At 38.4% G+C, this 21,806-nt stretch overlaps 1 protein-coding gene across 2 annotated transcripts; it reads left to right on the top strand.

The window, feature by feature from the left end:
- The first annotated feature begins 20 nt into the window (after positions 1 to 20).
- myo1ca (myosin Ic, paralog a) lies at positions 21 to 20,749 on the top strand. 2 transcript variants are annotated; one of them, XM_083889779.1, is made up of 33 exons: positions 21 to 158; positions 325 to 539; positions 4,036 to 4,194; positions 4,282 to 4,397; positions 5,067 to 5,265; positions 5,730 to 5,810; positions 5,903 to 6,082; positions 6,657 to 6,755; positions 7,431 to 7,544; positions 7,650 to 7,721; positions 8,062 to 8,181; positions 8,387 to 8,469; positions 8,562 to 8,667; positions 8,756 to 8,836; positions 8,922 to 9,013; positions 9,334 to 9,428; positions 9,551 to 9,597; positions 9,687 to 9,767; positions 10,474 to 10,579; positions 11,378 to 11,495; positions 11,588 to 11,701; positions 11,838 to 11,914; positions 12,377 to 12,445; positions 13,034 to 13,118; positions 13,205 to 13,364; positions 13,460 to 13,543; positions 13,654 to 13,747; positions 13,843 to 13,898; positions 14,252 to 14,387; positions 14,862 to 14,932; positions 15,004 to 15,101; positions 15,185 to 15,284; positions 16,226 to 20,749. In XM_083889779.1, the coding sequence occupies exons 2-33, from the start codon at positions 522 to 524 to the stop codon at positions 16,250 to 16,252; spliced, it is 3,138 nt and encodes a 1,045-aa protein (XP_083745905.1). In that variant the 5' UTR covers positions 21 to 158; positions 325 to 521; the 3' UTR covers positions 16,253 to 20,749. The 2 variants fall into 2 exon arrangements, with proteins under 2 accessions (XP_083745905.1, XP_083745906.1); XM_083889780.1 differs by having other exon boundaries at positions 124 to 239.
- The last annotated feature ends 1,057 nt before the right edge of the window (positions 20,750 to 21,806 follow it).

Here is a 21,806-nt window from a genome sequence, read left to right on the forward strand (position 1 = left end):
CCTTTTATATAGCTGTTGCATGATTACAGGTTTGTAGATTGAGGCTCTTAGCAAGTTTTTCCAAACCCTCCTAGCTCTGTTTTCCTGGCTCTTATTTTTTCTAACGGCATACTTTCCCTTGCTTCTTTTTTTTTTTCTTCACTCCAGTTGTATGACGTGTGAGTGGAGTTCCTGCCCTTGTTTCATGCAGTATAGATGAGAGGGAAGGAAAAAGGCTTGTGGAGAGGCAGACATTTATTGTGAGCTGTCAAAGCAAAGATGAATTGAAGGTATAAAGAAGATTGGTGTTTTGGCCTGAGTGTGTTTGTGTGTTTGTCCTCACAGGAGAGTCGGACGAGGAGGAGGGAAGACGTGGAGAGAAGAGGCTGAGAGAAAGTGACTGAAAGTTGCCTTCATCTGTCGCCCATGGGCAAAAGGTGGATGAGAAGTCACAGTTGAGGAGTCTCTCTGACACGGGAGGGGCGGCACCAGTCAAAAGGGGGATCACAAGTTGAGTCTTTTTGCAGCAACAGCAGGACAGGATGAGGTACCAAGGCAGGGTAAGATCACGGCTGCTGTGATGCTATTTGTTTTGTTGTGTTTTGTGAAACGTGTGTGTATAATCAGTACAGTAAAGCACAGTTCTTTGTCTCTCTCATGGAGAGAGAAGCTAAACAATGAGTCACTTTGAGATCCTTTTTTTTCCATTTTCCTGTGGCCGTGTGAGTCGGGGAGTATTTTGGTTTTTGTGTAAGCTTTAACTCCAGCAGTACAAAGAAGAGTAAACTTGGTAGTTTTCCACCATGTTCATTACAGGGACATCAGTGGTAGAGAGCCAGCTGTGGTACCGTTGCAGTTCGCCCTGGGACAGAGTGGTAGGGCTCGCCATATAAGGAAGACAATCCGAATAGAGTCGGCCCAGTGCAGCTTAGTCATGGGGGCCTGGAGCCAAGTCCCACTGTTAGTTTTGTCTCCTCGCTGGTTGTCATTGCAGCTGCTCCTTCAGACCTGAAGCTTTAACTGGATCTACCTTGTACTTGGTGCCAAAATCCACCTAAAGCTGACAAGCATGGTGCCAGTCCTGCTGAAATGAGTTAGCCTCGGGTCAGAGAAACTGTAACACTGCACTGTGGTTAAATCACAATCCAAGATCTGTCGCCCTAAGGATATCTCTGCAAAGATGTCTCTCAAAAGTGTTTTATTTCAAACTCAAACCCAGCAACAGCAGTGTTTACTTCTTTTGCTGTTTTGGAAGATGCCTGTACTTGCTATGGTGATAAAATTCCTGGGATAATAGTGAAAAATGAGACACATGACTGACTGAGATGAAAAACAGTGTTCGCTGTGTTTTTGCAGTCATGAGAAGAAACAGTGTTTTGTTGTTTGGAAAGTCCAACTGTGTTTTTGGTGCACAATTGATGCTGCTTTTCTTACTCTGAAAAACAAGTTAGCATAACAAGATCATTACTCAAATTGGAAATGTTTCAGACACTGTCAACACAGCTGCCCCAGTAATACCATTAACAGATGAACACAGGAGATGTGAGATGGAATGAAAGATTCAGACCAAAGGAGTCTAATAAACCTCTGTGTCATCTACCAGGAAAGGTTCATGTTTATGCTGTAAACACATGGAGGTATTTTCTCAGCTACACAATAATGTGTAAGCCCACCTTCAGCTATATGACAGTATATATGTTAAAGGGGACATATTATGCTAAATCAACTTTTTAATCATTTAAATCCTTATATTTGGGACTCTATGAGTTGGCAAAGTGTGAAAATGATGACTCACTCATGTTTTTGTGGCCCTCCTCAGTCTAAGTATAGGAGATAAAACACGCAATGTTGACTTCCACACTCACTGGGACGTCACAATGAGCTAAATTCCTGGAATTGTTGTCTCACGGAGCTCCACTTTGTCCGTAAAACACGCGAGAGTGCTGGCGAGGGCAACGGTATCCGAAAACCGGAAGTCTGCAAAGTCACAAAGGTCCAGCAAAACGTTCTATTCTTGCAGGGTTAGTGTAGCACAGAGTTCTACACAAACGTCCAGCCTCAGAGGATTTATCTGTCCAGTGGATACATGTTATATATGACGGCAATATGCTAACTGCTGTTAGCTCCCATTAGCCTCTGCGGCTGATGTCATTTCCTGTCCCTTAAGTTTCGTTTGACTTTTTTTTAAGGTGGACTTAAAGAGATACTACTAAACCGTGCGTTCTGAATAGGGCTGTTTTGGCAGGGTGATTGAACTGCTGTGGTGCTTCATCCTTATGGTATATTGACATAATTCATTAGGACACCAGGGAACTAGTTTAACTTGGAGAATTACGGTATAATATGACCCCTTTAACACTGACTTTGCCGAGTGTGGCGCCAGAACAGAATAAAAACAAAAGGCTCACCTAATAAAAACCTTTTGTCTACAGTATCCAAAGAATAAGTCTGCTACTTTATCTCTTCATTCGACAGACATTTCTTGCAGGAAACTGAAGTCACTCACTCACTCTCCTGCATCAAAGTGCACGGCAACAGAGGAGCTGCCGGTGTACTGCTGCAGCGTTTGTTAAATGTGTCTCATTCCAAAATCCAAACAAAGGATTTCAAACAGCAAAGATACCACACCGGAACTGACTGATGGAGGCAATTGTGAGTTAACAATGATGGTGTTAGATCACTGATATTCTCTGTGGAATTCAGTTTTGGGAACGCTTGTTTAATGGTGAGATAAAGTGGTCGATATATTCTTAGGATAGTAATGAACCAAGTAGGTGTTAATTGTGATAGGTGAGCCTTTAGTTACAGTATAGTGAGAGTGAGCACTCTGTACCACCTAGTGGACTGAAACTTTTTCCCTCCACCCCTAGCGTCCGGGTCCAAGAAATGGTGGTGTTCTCTGTTGATGTGTCATTACCTCATAAAATCACACTTCACAAAACTTGAACTGCCCCTTTAAGAATAGAAATGGGTGGTCCCCTGAACACCTGCCCCATATCTGACCCTCACATTTCTGTGTAGTGTCCTTTGGAAAATGTGACTGTAAAGTGTCATGACTGTGTGTTGAAAGGCCACCTGCAGGAGTGGGAGAACAATACTCCGAGGTGAAGCACGAGAATCCAGAGACTTTCCTTTGCTCTCACTCTCCTCTTGGCTGTCGTCCACTGTTGTCCTCTTTTGAAGGGGTTTCCTGCACCTAGTGCTCGGAGATAATGGCCTTCTGTTGGTGTTAACCAGCCAAATGAGGCCCTTGAGACATCCCTGCATTCAAGAATAACAGAAGTCCTGTGGAAGTTTGGCCCCTTTGTTCCACTTCTTGCATGTTGTTTTACGGATGTGTAAACCAACATAGCAAAGGGTTTTCTCATATTTGCATGGAGAGATGGTGCAGATGGTTTAGCTGGCCTTGATTTTGTGATATTTATTACCAGTGAGAACTGACGACTAAAATCGTTCAGGTTTACCTTCGGTAACATCAGTGAATTTCCTAGCAATGCAGCGGTTAAGCCTGAGCTGTGTGTACTGTGCATACGCTCTTCATAATTCACCATCTCACGACTCTATCGTGTCTGTTTATCATTTGGAAGCCTGAAATGTCTCCATTGTTTTATCTTGGCAGGACTTGGTGGAACTGTTCTTACTTTGTGTTTTTACAGTGGGCTGTTGTGCTCGTGTGCTCAGATCATTTTCTAGCACATATTTGTGCTGCTCCATAAATACATCCTGTCTTGTACGTTTTATGTCTCATTTATTGTAATCCGAAACATCAGATGCCTATTTTTTTCCGCCAAAACTGGGTGAGTAAGAATGTGCGTCAGTGAAATTAGGAGTATAGAACGTTTGCACCCCCTGCTTGTCAGATGTGTAGCTACATTAATTTGAGTCTCAGACTTGTCTGTTGTTTTATTGATCAAATTCTGTATAATGTATTTCTACTCAGAGACATAATGTATGTTTATTCAGTCACTTTCTGATTGTTCACCAAACAAACTCTTAGAAAACAGCCTGTTGGTGCAGAACTGTTGATGATGCCTCATCTTCTCTGTCTTCCCATAGGAGGTGGAGGTTCAGGGGAGAGTGCGTCTGGTGATGGAGAGCGCCCTGACTGCTCGGGACAGAGTTGGGGTGCAGGACTTTGTCTTGCTGGAGAATTACAACAGCGAGGCCGCCTTCATAGAGAACCTTCGACGGCGCTTCAAAGAAAACCTCATCTATGTAATGAAGCCTCAGAATTCCCCAGAACTTCAGCTGGTATGGTGAGACACATTTGAACGTATCGACTGCTCTTATATTTTGGCACAGACGTACATTGGCTCAGTGTTGGTGTCAGTGAATCCATACAAAGAGCTGGAGATTTACTCCAGGCCGCAGATGGAACGCTACAGAGGCGTCAGCTTCTACGAAATATCCCCTCACATGTAAGTTTCTTTGATGTCCTCGGACATTTGAGTCCATACTCTGCTGTCACCTGCCATGATGTGGAAGCTGTATATAACTAAACGGATATAATGAATGTATAGAAATGTATTGTTTTGTTTTTTTGCATCAATTTATCAAAATTGATCTCATAGAAATAATGTCATGTGTTTGTACATCAGAAATGCAAATTCTTAATGGCTAATTTATGCAAGTGATTATGTACAAAGTATGTCAAATATAAATGTCAAATTTTGGAAATTTCTTTGGACTTTTTTGGGTCAAATTTTTGTCAAAAAAAATGTTGAACTTATTTTCGTCAAATTTTGGACGACATATTGTAGTATGACTTTTTGGCAAATTTTGGACACATTTTTTAAAACTTTTTTTGTCAGATTTTGGACGACATACTATAGTATGAATTTTTAGGCAAATTTTAGGTATTTTAGTAGTAATTGATAGTTTACATGAAACTGGCACCCATGTGTTCATCAATGCACAGTACATATTTCTCTTTTTAAAGAGATAAGCCGAGGATTTTGAGCATGTGATGCTTTTCTACTTATTGTTTGGAGACATGCACATACACTAGATCGGAAATATGCACCAAAGCGACTGAGAAGGTTTTTCAACTCACTGACTCATCTGCACGTTGAACTCCTTTGCCTCAGCTACGCTTTGTCAGACAACACGTATCGAGCGATGCGGACCGAGAGGAAAGACCAGTGTATTCTCATATCAGGAGAGAGTGGAGCAGGTAAAACAGAGGCCTCCAAGAAGATTCTGCTTTACTATGCCGTCACCTGCCCCACCAATGATCGCATGGCTGCACTTGGTGATCGTTTGCTGCAATCCAACCCTGTTCTGGAGGTATTTATCCTTTCAAACTAGAAAACCGCAAGTAACTTAAAGGGTCTAGTGTGAAACGGTTAAGATGGTTTATTGGCAGAAATTGAATACACTACCGTTAAGTATTTTGGTATAAGGGTCACCTTAAAATAAATGTAGTTTGGTTTTCTTAGCTTTTAGATTAAGTCTATTGTATCGATTTCATTTATTTAAACAAGAGCCTTTATTGTTTTGAAGGAGTAGCTTACTATGCCAACAAAGAAGAACTACATCCAATGTGGTCTGCAAAGGCCACCGTAGTTGCATGATGCACTTGGGAAAGGAAGGGAGTGAGAGATCTTCACCTTAAATGATCTTGTCACAATGTAATGTATGCTGTTATCTGACTGTATTGAAAAATGATTTATCCTCATTGTTTGATTAAGTCATTTTCCCTTTATTTTACTTCCTCTTTGAAATATTGTGGGTCCTCTTCTTCATAATAGGCGTTTGGCAACGCCAAAACACTGAGGAACGACAACTCCAGTCGCTTTGGGAAATACATGGATGTCCAGTTTGACTTTAGGGTAAACACCTACTTTTCTCACAATATTAATCATAGAAGGATGTCAGACATGCTTTTACATCTTCTCCTATCTTTTTCTGTAATCCCTCCAAGGGGGCGCCAGTGGGTGGTCACATCCTGAATTACCTGCTGGAGAAATCTCGTGTAGTTCACCAGAACCACGGTGAAAGGAACTTCCACATCTTCTATCAGCTTCTGGATGGAGGGGATGACGACCTGCTCAACGAACTGGACCTGGAAAGAAACCCACAGAACTACCACTATCTGGTGAAGGTACGTGTGCGTACTTATATTATTATATATATATTATATTTTTCTGAGGTTCCAAAAAGTCTATCTTTTGTGAGGACATTATGCCTGGGCCCTACAACTTTAAAGTCCCTTTTCAGGGTTAAGATCTGGTTTAAGTACAAAATTCGTGTATCTGTACTTTACTAAATTTATATTTCTAGCAAATTTTACTCCACTACATGTCCTCTAACTATCTATGTTACTTGTTACTACAAAATAAAATCAAAAGAAGAAGATTTGGTAATGGTCTGTATTTATATAGAGCTTTTCTAGTCTTGATGAGCTATTTTACACTATAGTTTTGCCAGTCACCTATTCACATACTTCCACATGGGGTTAAGTGTCTAGTATGTTTAGATACTTTATGCAAGACTGTGGGTTAGAATTGGGTTTAAGCACTAATTTGTGATGGTTACAGTTAGGGTAAAGGAATAGTGCATGCATGATATCAATGATGGGTCCTCAATAAGATATAAAAACAAGTTTATGTGTTTGCATGTGGTTTGTTGTTTAAAGTCGTTTGTAGGTTCTTGCATTATTTGATTTTCGTGTTCAGGGCAACTGTCCCAGAGTCAGCTCCATTAGCGACAAGAATAATTGGAAAGTCGTGATGAAGGCCCTGTCTGTTATTGGCTTCACTGACGAAGAAGTGCAGGTCAGTAACAATCACAGCCATGTATATATTATATGTGAATATATGTGTGTGTGTGTGCGTGTGTGTGTGTGTGTGTGTGTGTGTGTGTGTATGTATGTGTGTGTGTGTATATGTATGTATGTATGTATGTGTGTGTGTGTATATGTATGTATAAATTGTGTGTGTGTGTATATGTATGTATGTATGTGTGTGTGTGTATATGTATGTATGTATGTATGTGTGTGTGTGTATATGTATGTATAAATTGTGTGTGTGTGTGTATATGTATGTATGTATGTGTGTGTGTGTATATGTATGTATAAATTGTGGTTGTGTGTGTGTGTGTGTGTGTGTGTGTGTGTGTAATTTTCAAAAAATAAGTAAAAATAAGTAATTCCATTTATTAATTTTTAATTCTGACACTATTTAATCCAGTTTTTAATAGTCTAACAGAGTTTCTTGGCTTAAAATCCTGAATTGTTTACACTAACTGTTCAGGTTTTATGTCCTTTCTTATCCAGACTATTTTGCTGAAGTTTACTTTTTTAATATCATCATTGTGTTTATATATTATATTTTCATTAATGATCACATTCTCAGCAACTCCTGTAATAACTTCCAGACTTTTATGGACTTAACAAGACACATTCGTTTATGAGGTCGATGTTTACTTTTGTTTATTGGGTCTGAACTTAGAAATTGCTGAATATCACCGCCGGCGTTCTCCATCTGGGAAACACTCAGTTTGGAGAAGGGGAGGAAGGAGAAACGTATATCACCACTGAGACCGAGATAAACAATCTTGCAAAGGTCAGAACAGTCCCACTGGTATTTCTACGTGCTCAAATGTGCACAAACAGCCACATTAAGGCATTAGCTCGTCACAGATGTGCTGGTGTTTTTGTTGTTTTCCAGCTGCTGGGTGTCAATGGCTCGGCTCTGGGGGACGCACTCACTCACAAGAAACTCACAGCCAAAGGAGAGGAGGTGACCATGTTTTTGTCCCTGTTTCATGTGTTTACAGCTGGTTTTGGTGCTCTTTTTTTTTGTTATTATACATGACATCAAGTAATGATATTATCATCAAACCAGATAAGGAGAGATAGACAAATAAAAAGGTAAAGAAAGAAATATGAATTGACATCATTACAAAAGCACCTACACTCTCCTCTGTCACAGTACTCCTATACAGGCTGGGTGTACTTGTATGTGAACTTTTTAAGATTAAAAATGAGAAATAATAATGATGAAACATACATGCACAGTATATGCTCTTTGGTTATCATTTATTATAATCATGTGTTGTTCATGCCTTTGTGCATTACAGATGATCACCCCGCTGAGTTTTGAGCAGGCGGTGTCTGCCCGTGACGCCTTAGCCAAAGCCGTGTATGGTCGGACGTTCACTTGGTTGGTGGAGAAGATCAACCAGTCGCTGGCTCTGAAGGTGCAGAAGCAGCTCAGTTTATTTTCAATTTAAAGCCAAGGATGCTAAGGATGAAGGACGTAGATGCTTTCAATAAAAGAAGAACAAACCTTAATATTGTATTTAAGGTCCATACAGTCACTGCTGGACTTTTTTTTTCTACAATAGCATCAGTAATTTCACTCTATCTCAGGCAGTCATCACATGTGTGTTTCATGTTATTTAGGATGAAATCTACCACAGCAATAAGGCTTCCTCAGTTATAGGACTCCTTGATATATACGGCTTTGAAGTCCTACAACACAATAGGTATGTTGATTTTTATTTTTATTTTTTGTGGCTTTTCCTCATTACTCTGAAATGCATTTGATTTGATCTCCCTCTCATTTTTCTTCCCTAAGCTTTGAGCAGTTCTGCATCAACTACTGCAACGAGAAGCTGCAGCAGCTCTTCATTGAGCTCACCCTGAGGTCTGAGCAGGAAGAGTACGAGACGGAAGGAATTGAAGTGAGTTTGCATTATCATTGGCTTGTTTATTGTTATTTAGGTTTTCAACATCATACAATCATACAATTCTTCCTTCTGATGTTTCCAGTGGGAAACGGTGCAGTATTTTGACAACAAGATCATTTGTGACCTTATCGAAGAGAAACACAAAGGCATCATCTCCATTCTGGTACATATGACAGCCTGTCGTTTATATTTGTCTCCGTATGTGATTCTTTATGTAATTTGTGTTAAACACTGTCTCGGTCTTTCAGGATGAGGAGTGTCTGAGACCTGGAGAGACTTGTGACGTCTCCTTTTTGGAGAAACTGGAGGACACACTGGGCGGTCATCCCCATTTTGTCACGTAAGCATCATCTTATGATACTATGTGACCTAGATCTCCTACACAATAGCTCCTAAATAATAATAATAATGATGATATTGACACTACTACCAATACCACAGCTTATTTCATCTTAAATACAAATAAACAATTAAACAGAAAAAAAACAAAAAAACAACTTTTGGCATTATAAATGAAAAAACAAAAGCAGATCACAGTATAATAAAAGAAAAAACCCAACAGAGCCATATTGAAAACATATGTACCAGACAATAAATACTGTATAATGTTTACAGAACTGTGTACAGTTGCACATCTCAATAAGTGTCTATGTTTTTTAGTCACAAGTTGGCAAATGGGAAAACTCGCAGGGTGATGAGTCGGGAGGAATTCCGGCTGCTGCATTATGCTGGAGAGGTCAACTACAATGTCAATGGTGAGCTGTAAAGTCAACCAGCTTAGCTGCGTGTCATATAAAGAGGTGACGTGTGTGACAGAGCACGACCCATAACCCCCTAATGTTCCTTTAGTGACGACTGTCTCATGTGTTACTTTCAGGTTTCCTGGAGAAAAACAACGATTTGCTGAACAGGAACCTGAAAGAGGTGGAGTGGATAAAGTCTCACATCTGTGTTTCTTGTCAAATGGGTAGCGGTGTGATAACACGTGACTGTGCGGTTTGGTTTCTGTTCAGGTCATGTGCCAGTCAGACAACCAGATACTGAGACAGTGCTTCCGCAAAGAGGAGGTGATGGACCAGAAACGTCCCGAGATGGTACGACACAAGATTTCTGTTATGAGGGAATAAAAATGTAACACATGCTTTGAGAATGTTTCAGGGTTAGCACTTGACAGCACCGTACAATAAGGAATTGTTTAAGTGTAATATATGTTTTAATATGGAGGTAATATTGTGGTACCATCTTGTTTCTACCACCTTAATACCTTCATAATAAAGTGTTTCGGAATCAAAATGACAAAAAAAATTTTAAAAAAGAGAAAAACTCCCTTATATCACATATCTATCTATTGCAAGCCGTTTTAACATTTTAATCGCTAAATCACCAGAATGTTCATTCTAGATATCAAGAATGACATTGTGGATATCTGAAATGTTCTTTTTGATGAGGAAGAATCGAATTACAGATATCTGTAATACATATCCAGTCTCGCGATTAAATGTTAAAACGGCCACTTTTTACATTTTTAGATATCTTAAATGTAGTTTTGACTAGTACAATCAAAGTTGTAGATATCTTGAAATAACATTTCTATTGTCAGCTACATTTTGAAGTCAGAAATATTACTGTGGTTTACAGATAGTGTAAATAAAAAATAGAGCCCAGTATAAAACCTTTCTTCATAATGAATGTCCACCCCCTGTTTTCTCTCTCACTTCCTCTCAAAAAAAATCAACACGTACACAAACCTTTTCAGAAAAACCTTATTTGCTTGTTTGTTTGTTTTTATTGCTCACACAGGCTGCCACACAGTTTAAAAACAGCTTGATGAAGCTGATGGAGATCCTCATGTCCAAAGAGCCGTCCTACGTGCGCTGCATTAAACCTAACGATGTCAAGCAGTCAGGTTCGCTGAATTCATTTGTTGTACTGTGTGTTACAGTCTTTTTACGATCAAGAGCTTCTTTTTATGTTCATGCCCAGATGCTAAATAAAGAGCAAGGAATAAAAGGGGAAATACTTCAGCAATTATAATAAAACTTGTTCACACATTTATGAGTAAAACTTAGTCACACTATATTGAACACTGCATAATTACATCCATTTAAAAGAAGTTACTTATAAATGAATTTAAGTGAGTTCTACTTGAATGATAATAATACTGTCTGGGGTTTATCTTCCTGTTAATAAGGCTCAACATTTCCTAAAGATGTTTTAACAACTGCTTCCAGTGGAAGAATAAATCATGCCACCTTTTATGTTAAATACATTAAGAAATGTGTTTGTTTGCATTGAAAAGACAGCAACACCAAATACACACTCGGAAAACAAGATGAGAAAGTTTGTAACAAAGAATTAGATAAAACAAGGTCAAGATCATTTATAAATATATAATAAATGTAGGTAGGCCTCAGTAGGGCTGAACCATTTTGAAGAAATATCTCATTGCCATTATTGTCTGTGGTATAAAATCTCTTCAATTTGCTCTGGGATAATAAAAGTATTCTGATTCTGATAGGTCATGACAACAATGAATCTACAATGATATTACAACTATTGCGCCTCCTGCGATTTGAAAATTGCAGTAGGCCGGATTGCGATTTTGATAAAATTAATTAAAATTTTAACTAGAAAAGCACTCGGAGAGTGCAGACCTCCGCCAAGGCAGCTCAGCCGTAGCAATGAATGATAATTCTACTTGCAGAAAGGTTTGATGAAGTTCTGGTCAGACACCAAGTGAAGTACCTTGGACTGATGGAAAACCTGCGGGTCAGGAGAGCTGGCTTTGCCTATCGACGTCGATTTGAAGCCTTCCTGCAGAGGTGACTGACTTTACCTGCAAATACTTATATCCTCAATGATCGTCCATTCTATTAACCCTGTGTTATTATGATTATCTATAAACTTCCTTTAGGTATAAGCCGCTGTGTCCTGAGACGTGGCCCAACTGGCACGGTAGACTAGATGACGGCGTGTCCACACTGGTCAACCACCTGGGCTACAAACCAGAAGAGTACAAATTGGGCAGGTGAGGTATTGATGAACACATTACAGTGTGAGATTATCCATCCTAATTGTGTGTATATACAAACATCCCTTGCATGGTTGCAGTGTCACCATTTTGTGCTCACCTCGTTTTGTTTTTTTTTGTCTTCTTTCGGCAGATCAAAAATATTCATCCGTTTCCCCAAAACTCTCTTCATGACTGAGGATAAACTAGAAGAAAAAAAGCCGGAGATAGGTGAGTATCAGTGGTTAAAGGCTGTGGAAGTATTGGGATATCGTAAATGACTGTCTTAGGGAATCAATGTATTATACAAACATATCTTTGTTTCTACCTCAGATATAAAGCCTTAACTAGATGATACACTACATAGGTTATGGTTATTATCAGTAGTAGTAGTGGCTAGCATGGTTGCCTCACAGCAAAAAGGTCTGGGTTCCTGAGGGCCTTTCTGTGTTTGTTTACATTATCTCAAGGCACTGTATATCGTAAGGCTGAAGCTTTTACAATATTATAGAGACTCAAAATAGTGCGGCCATCTGCCTCAACCTGTTGGGGTGAAAGGAAAGATGGGGAACGGAAAGGGAAAGAGGTAGGCTATAGATGGATAGATACTTCATTGATCCCAAAGGAAAAATTCAGTTCCTGTCCTGGTGGCCTCCACTGCAGGTTCAGTCTTTCTTCTTTGTTTTGATGCAGCGCTCACTCTGCAGACATCTTGGAGAGGCTACAGGGAGAGAGCCAAGTACCAACGCATCAGACGTGCAGGTCAGAGCTCCTCCCACTGCAACTCACACACACTCTTCTGGTTTTGATGCGTTTTGTTCATTCAGATTTATCTTGGTGTTTATATTTGGTTTATTTAAATGTATTAAACCTGCAGTGCATACCTTTACATGTTTTTTTTTTTTTTTTTTTTTTTAAATGCTGTACTGTAGCAATAATGGTATGCTGCATCCTTCATCGAAAAATACGCTTCTCACTGAGGGAGCGTTTCTGTGTATACAGTGACAGAGTAGGGGCGGGCGGGGGCAAGAAGCAGTTATTTAATTACAATGCTGTTGAGCTGTCTTTTATAATTCGAAATCAGTTTTTGCAGGCACTTCCAACCTGATTACAACCCTCTCACTTTACTAGCACAATGTGCTTCCGTCTGTCTTGACAAAAAACTTCCTGTGTGCAGCACAAGAGTGTCACGGGACAATATTTTTAAAAAGGCCACTTGTGCTGAAACACACAGAGAGTCATGTGGGCTTAATCATGCACCATTCTTATGTGTGTTCTTGGGATGTTCTCTTTGGCTTGGTGTAAGTTATCTCAGTGTTATTTGATGTATGCATGTATGTGTATGTATAGTGATCATGATCCAATCTGCGTGGCGAGGGATGAAAGCGCGCAGGAGGGCTAAGAGACGTCGACAGGCTGCCGAGTTAATCCGCAGGTGCTTGACTGATTCTTTCTTTTTGTTTTTTGATGTATTTTTCTGAAGCTTTTTTGACATGTGTGGTTACTTTTCTCTGGTATCAGGTTCATAAAAGGCTTCATCTACCGTCATGAGGAATACTGCCCCGAGAATGAGTATTTCCTGGATCATGTTCGCTACTCCTTCCTGAAGAACCTACGTAACAACCTGCCCACGAATGTTTTGGACAAAAGCTGGCTGACACCTCCTCCTTCCCTCGTAGAAGTAGAAAACACACACAGAACGCTGTTGTCCTGCCTCTTACTCTTACATTGAGAGTTTCGTTATGTAAATTCTGCCTTGTCATTTCCACCCAACAGGCCTCCGAGCACCTGCGAAATCTGCACATGAGAAATATGGTCATGAAGTATTGTAGGAGGGTCCAGGCTGAATGGAAAAAACAGGTACTGCCATTCTTTCATTTATTTATTTGTTATACATTATTGTATTCCTACTCAATTCCATGGCATTCCGTCACAATTGAATGTTTGCTTTATTGTTTTTCTTTGCGTAGATGGTACAGAAGGTTGTCGCCAGTGAAATCTTCAAAGATCAGAAGGACAGCTACCCTCAGAGCGTCGGCAGGCTGTTTTTGGACTCTCGGCTTGGTATGCTTTCAAAATTGCACACAGATTACCGCCTGCACATCCATGCTGTAGATGTACCGATATAATGCTCATTTTCCCCATTTGCCTTCCAATAGAACGTGAACAAATCAATCTCAAAGTCACCCAGACTCTCGGAAGTGAGAAAGTGCAGGTAGGATTGAACATGGGACTATATATGCATTTCCTGAACAGAATAATTGTGATTCATGATATTATTGCCACATCGTATTTATTATATTTATTTCGTATTTGTCTTTGTCTATGTGTTTGAATAACTGAAAGATGCAGCCCCCCCCCTTGTGGGATTTCACTTTGGCTGTATAGTATGGTGGCAAATTAAGAAGCTGTTTTAAGCCACTCACATGAAATCTTTGTGCCAGTATTGGGAATTTAACACAATCAACTTATTGTGGGATCTTAATATCCCATCCCTAGGATGAAACATTTTTGGAAAGGATGATGACAATGATGCCTAACAGTAATGTGCATCCCTGTGCTCCTCAGTATGGTGCATCAGTCATAAAGTACGACAGAAGGGGTTTCAAGCCTCGACCTCGCCAGCTGCTCCTCACAAACTCCTTCGCTGTGCTGGTGGACCGGACCAAGATCAAGCAGAAGATCGACTACATAGCTCTGAGAGGTAGATCCAAGAGATGGTGTGACCGTCCCACTTGTTCTGAAGTTTCTGAAGTACGATGCTTTGGTTTGAACCAGGTTTCAGCTGGTTTTCTTTGTCATGTCTACATGTCTAAAAGAAGGGAGTTTCTGCAAAGTGTCAGTGGTTCATGTACATGTTTCTGAGAAGCTGTTATTTCTAAGGGTGGCTCAATATCACTTTTTCTTGTCCGATACCAATACTGAGATGACAGCCTTAAATCTACCACATCACAGTCATTTAACACCATTAAACTACAAGCTACGTCAAAGACATAATTCTCCAACTGTCACAAATGTTCTCCTCCCTCTAAGTGTCTAAACCATATGTTTGCTAGAAAAGATGCTTATATCTGAGAGGATGACCATTGGCAATAGAATTAAATCAGGACATGAATTAATTCTGATTGTTTTCTTGAGTTCAGTTAATCCAAACCCTCCATATTTTATCTTTAAACAGGCATCTCTTTGAGCTCACTCAGCGATGGGATGTTTGTCCTGCACATGCCCACTGCAGACAGTAAACAGAAGGTACAGTAGGGACACATCTGTCATGACTGTTAGATGTACAGCCACTCTGAATCCAGCTCTCTGTACCTCAGGGTGATGCTGTGCTGCAGTGCAACAACGTGATTGAGCTGGTGACAAAACTGGCCATGTTGGCTGACAAGATGGACTATGTCAACATCAACCCTGGCAGGTAAGTAACTTGTCTGCAGTAGTTCCAGGAACTGTTTTTTGTGTGTGTTTTATTTCTATTTCATGTTTCTGTATGTCGTGCAGCATTAGGTTTGCTATGGCTCGTGGCAAAGAGGGAATCATTGATTTTGTCAGAGGCACAGAGATGAAGGTGTCAAAAGGCAGGCGAGGACATCTGCTGGTGGTGAGTCAGTTGGAATGTTTTGAATGGTCCTTTCTCACAGAGAGGTGAAATGATCATTGGCTTCTATTTAACTTTAAAGCTTTTATTAGAAAATGACCTTCACATATGACATATTCGGTCTTCATTTAACATGATTTGATGGCCTGTAGGTTGATGATGATCACTGAAAATGAGGGTTTCCCACAATTCACTCACAAATTACTTAGGTGTAATTGCATAGTTGGTGGAAATAAAAATAAAAACACACACATGTATATGTATGTATATATGTATATATATATATATATATATATGTGTGTATGTATGTATGTATGTATATATGTATGTATGCATATATATGTGCATATAAATGTGCATATATATGCATACAAATACATATATATGTACATACTTATGTATGTATATATATATATATATACGTGTATGTTTGTATGTATGTATGTATGTATGTATGTACATATATATATATATATATATATATATATACGTGTATGTTTGTATGTATGTATGTATATATTTATATATATATATACGTGTATGTATGTGTATATATATATATATATATATATATATATATATATATATACGTGTATGTATGTATGTATCTATATATATATACGTGTATGTATGTATGTATCTATATATATATACGTGTATGTATGTATGTATATATATATACGTGTATGTATGTATCTATATATATATACGTGTATGTATGTATGTATATATATATACGTGTATGTATGTATATATATATGTGTATATATATATAAATGTATATATATATACATATATATGTATAATAATTCCATCAGATTGCCCTTAAAAAAAGGGTATAAGACACACTTCATATAGCATATATTGGGGCGAAAAAGCAGCCTAAATGCTCTGTGTAAAGCATTTCAGCCTAATCATAACTGATTTCTGAATTCACTCTGCAGACTGTCCCTCGCACCAACTCCACATGAAGAAACAGAAAAAACAGCAGCCACACAAACAGCAATACTTTGAGCTAAATGGAGGATCGTCACTCAGACGTCATCGGTGCTATTCGGTAGTTTGCAGCTGACTGCAAACATGCGCAACACGCTCAACGTAAAGAAGATCCTCTATCACTAAACAGTATATATATATATATATATATATATACATATATCCTCATTATTCCAAGAGTGTCAAGGCTCACTATTGCAATGATCTTTTTTAAAGTAAGGAAATCATATCATGAAGTCATCGCCTTTTCAAATGCTTTATTGTCAGTCACAAACAAATATATTTATCTATCAAATACAAAAAGTCTGATGTAAAACACTGTATCTCTGTGTTGCAAGAGAAATAAAACATACTTTGAAATAAATAGAATTCAATAAATATGTCAATAAATAGCAAATAAGTCCTGGAAAGTCCAGGAGCTGGAGAGCTGGGGTGTACCTTCTCTCTGATAAGTTACAGTTAGATGTAAGACAGAAACTGTGGGGAATACCCAAGAATGCCCTCAAATATTAAAATATACCTATGAAAAAAAAAGTGGCAGTTGCTTTTTCAGTGGAAAATGCTCCATGTAAAGTTTTTGATCACACTGCCAAAGCTTAATTAAAGTCATCACAACTGTTTTTCAGTAAAGGGCTGATTGTCATTTCAGCTTTTTCCTCTTTTTGGTCGTCAGTGGGTTACGTTGCTCTTTTCCAGCAGTGAGTCATAAGTGTGTTTTGGAAGCCAGAATTAGGAAGTCTCTTGCCAGCTTGGTGAGGTAAAGGTCTAGATCCCGGAGAATGATGTAACCCTCCACCCGGTGGTCCCACATGGTTTTAGAGCTGGTTTCTGAGTTTGCCACAGGTTGTATTAAAGGAGAGGTTGTTCTCTTCCCAGAGCTCTTTATGCAACTCATCTGGTAAAAAGCAAAATAGGTTTTATTATTTACGGTGTCACTTCCCCCACAAAACATGGACACAGTGTCTGTATATGTCAGACTATGCATACCTGAGTGCGGATTTGGCTCATCAGATCCCTCAGATCCAGCTGAATATACTTGATGCTCTGAGGAAAAGTGTTGTGGACGGCCATGTGCTCGTCCTCCTTCTCCAGCTGTTTCCTCTTCCTGTCCAGCATGTTCCAGTAAGTCTGCATGTCCCCGAAAGCTGCATGCAGTCGTTGCCAGTCCTGCAACCACAACGCGAGACAATTAGGCAATTGTGCACAGACTCAGACATTGCACAACCCCCGTCTCTACACTGTAAAAACAAAATGGCCTGAGATAGTTTAAAAAGAATACATCGTTCGATCTAAAGTTTCTTTTAACTTGCAAACTGTGAGTGCTCCCAGACATTTTTGTAGGTTTTTCAACCATTTTCCCTTTTCAGTGTATGCTTAAAAGGGGAGATTCCACTCAAAGTTTTACAATCTGCAACAGCAGAAACTCTTGTCAGTGTCATTAGGTTTCGTTTTCTTTCCGAGAAGATTCTGAAGATATTTTCAGAAAACTCAGAGGATGTTTTGCAGAAAAACAAAACAAAAAAACAAGTGAGTAATTTTATATAGAACTAACCGTCAGCTTTAGCCAGTTGTAGAAATCTGTAGAAAGCAATGGCAGGCCCTTCATCTGTCGGCCTCTGTCCTCAAAATGCTTATTTCCCAAGTGCTGTTCCTTCTGTTAAAGCAAATAGAGTAGTAATCAGAGAGGGAGTTGTGGTAAATAGCGAGAAAGAAGGCAGCCACAAGTGGGAGCAGGGCGCTTTTTCCGGTACTCACGTATTTCGTCAGCAGCTGCTGAACACGGGCTCGGGTGGACCTGGTGAGAGAAAACCAGTTGTTATATTTATTCCTCTGAGCGGCTGGCGACGGAGCAGAGTCCACGCAGCTCAATAAGCAGCAGAGAAGGATGAGAGCCAGCCACGTAACAGTCATCTGAAACAAAAACAACAAAAAAAGAACAAATATTGTAAGAGACTTCCAACACGAACTACAGCCTTCTGTTATACACATGCTGATTAACCCTTTGAGCTACTACTCAACCATTTGGTTGACCAAGTCACTATATCTCTTTGAAAAATGCTTTAAGCTGAACTTACTAACACTTAATCAATGTCACTTGTTCTGAATCTTGTACTTTATGAATTATGCAAACGAGGTTTATTATGAACAGACGTCTCAACCGTTTGGTAGAGGCCTGTATCTGAAATACTGTAGGGTTTAATTAAAAAAAAACAAAAAAAAAACAACATATATATATATTGATTGTCATTATTGTTATCATAAGTAAATAAAATAAAATAATACAAAATGCAAAGAAATCATTTTTCCTTTGCTTTTTTCTTGGTGCGTACCTTAAAGGTCCACTGTGTAAGAGTTAGTGATATCTAATGAATGAAACTGCAGCAAACTACAGTGCCCTGACCACACATGGCATCACCATACATGTGGTCTTTCTTGTGTAATTCTGTAATATCACAGTTGTACTTTCATGTAAACATTCCTCTGAACAGTTTCAGAGAGGATGGAAGCGCTACATCCTTCGCGTGTTGTTGCTTTGCATCCTAACCGGTCCACGCAAGGTCCTGAATCCTAATCACGCAGTTGGTAGACCGCTGCATGCAATTAAAATTAGAAATGCAGAGTCTGTGTTTCGTCACGTATTCTGCCAGGAATATGATGTGGAAAAAAAAAAGAAGAAGCAAATCTTCCTTTTAATTCCTGCTGCATCATGTGTTGCTGGTGGATTACCGACTTCTTGGTAAGTCAGTCATTTTTTTTGCACTTACTGAAAACATATGATCTATCAAAAACTCTGAATTGAACTGAATAAATATGAGTTATCATCAAGTATATACAGTATATATACGGAAACCCTAAAGGGTCATACATACATTTTATTTCTTCCTATTTCTTTTCATTTTCATTTTCCATTTTCTCATGATAACAAGATAATTTTCCTCCGTTTTCCCATGATAATGAGATCATTCATTTGAGATCTCAAGAAAACAAAACGATACGTTCGTGAACGACGCAATACTACTTCAGTGCAGTGACTGTGTCAGACCGAGTCTGTGCTCCGGTCATGGAGGAATATACTGAAAAAATCTTTTGAATGAACTTATTCTAATGATTCAGTTGCACTGAAAACAAATGCTTTACAAGTCACTCGCCACTCGTTTGTTGCTTCTTGCAGCTGTGCACTGATGACTCCTCTCACGTTTGTATGACCCTTTAGGGCTTCCGTATATTTACTGTTACTGGCCACTTCTTTAACTACTTGTTCACACAAATATCTAATCAGCCAATCACGTCGCAGAAACCCAATGCATTAAGACATGTCGACATGGTCGATACAAAGTGCTCAAGTTAGTACTGAACATTGCGCTGTTTTTTAAAGATTTAACCCTTTTAAGTTAAAATGATTTCTTTGCATTTTTTATTATTTTATTTACTGATGATAACAATAACCATAATCAATTTTTATTTATTTTTAAATTAGACCCTACAGTATTTCAGATACAGGCCTCTACCAAACGGTTGAGACGTGTGTTCATAATAAACCTGGTTTGCATAATTCATAAAGTCACATTAAGTGTTAGTGAGTTCAGCTTGATGCTTATATTTATTACCTATTTTATTACCTATTTACCTATTATACCTATTTTTCAATGAGATATAGTGACTTAAAGAGTGCTCGACCAAATGGTTGAGTAGAACCTTAAAGGGTTAACTGACATTAGAATGTTAAAAACTTGCTGATCATGTGGATTTTCAGACACAACGATATCTCTGGTTCACAGAGAATGGCTCGAGGATTACTTTCTGAACTCACGACATATAAGCGTTTTAAAGATAGACAGATCGACAGAAAACAAACGATCAAACGTTAGATACTTGAGGTCTTCTGCTGAGTTTCCTTAAAACTGAACACCTGACCGACCATAAATGAACAGCGGATGTGCTCATAATAATAAAGAAACGGCATCAATCGGCATCATCATCAACATAAACACACTCTCTGAGATGAGCTTACCTTTGAAGAGTAGTGAACACCAGTCTATGCAGACAAAGACACACAACAGCACATGCTTCAGTGAGGCTCACATACAGTATATATATGTGTACATGAGTGTGTTTGTTTCAGTTTCTGGCAGATCTGGAGTTTTTTCTTTTCTGTATCTGTCTCTCTCTCTCTCTCGTTCTCACTGTTTCAGCATATTGTGGTCACCAGTGATGCAGAAAAAAAGGGAAGTTCTGTAATAAACAACAGCAAAGATTTATGTCATCAAGCTATAAATAAATTGCATAGTAAAAACCTTTTTTTAACCGGTGTATAGGAAACTTTTTGAATAATAAATAAAATTGTGACATAATATGAAAATCTGAATTTGTGTGTAATATCTTACATAATAATTTTCTTACATGATAATTGAATAACACCTTCATTTTACAAATGTGTTAAACCTTAAGTGTAATCTCCAATGAACCATCAGTGAGTCAATAATACCTGTCATTTAAGGTGATGTTTTGGACTCAAACAGTATAATAATATTATATATAGCATTTATATAAGAGTATTTAATGTCACCCTGTGTTTTTAACCCTTTAAGGTTGTACTCAACCATTTGGTCGACCACCCTTTAAGTCACTATATCTCATTGAAAAATGCATCAAGCTGAACTCACTAACACTAAATTAATGTGACTTGTGAATGTTGTACTTTATGAATTATGCAAACCAGATTTATTATGAACAGACATCTCAACCGTTTGGTAGAGGCCTGTATCTGAAATACTGTAGGGTCTCATTTAAAAAATAAATAAATATTATTTGTCGTTATTGTTATCATAAGTAAATAAAATAATAAAAAATGCAAAGAAATAATTTTTCCTTACCTTTTTTCTTGGTGCGTACCTTAAAGGGTTAATCTTCAAGGATGACACAAGAAATTCACAGACATGATGTAACGGGATTATGACAAAACTAAGTTTCTCTGTATTTTCTCACTTGACGGAGACGGCGAGACTCAACAAACGGGTGAAAAAAACGACAAAAAATCGGAAACTTCTGTTTCAGTGAAGTCTTGACTGTGCATCTAAGGGGAATATTTCACAAGTCTCATGATAATGATGAGTAATGACAGGACACTTAAAAAAAAAAAAAAAAAAAGCCCCGGTCATTGTCCCTGACATTACTATGACACATACTCGAGCAGAATTTGACTTCTGATGCGCAAACATTAATATTTTACAACTTTTAATGAAAAAAATCATGAAATATTTATTCTATATTTTGTCTCATTTGCATCTGTGTCATTGTTATTGTTTCACTGGGTTTTCAGTATCTTTTAATAGCTTGAAAGACATTTTTACATGATTCCTCGTCCAATATTTAAAATTTATTTTATATTTTTCCACTAGAAATAGTTATTATTGTTATGATGATGATAATGATTGTATTATTAGTGTTGTTAGTAAGCTGAGATGGAAATGTCTATATATTCTTTAGCCTTTTCTATATAACCTTTATGTCTTTTATTATAGATCCTGC

The sequence above is a fragment of the Microchirus variegatus genome (genome assembly GCF_963457635.1).
Source record: "Microchirus variegatus genome assembly, chromosome: 5".
Lineage (NCBI taxonomy): Eukaryota > Metazoa > Chordata > Actinopteri > Pleuronectiformes > Soleidae > Microchirus > Microchirus variegatus.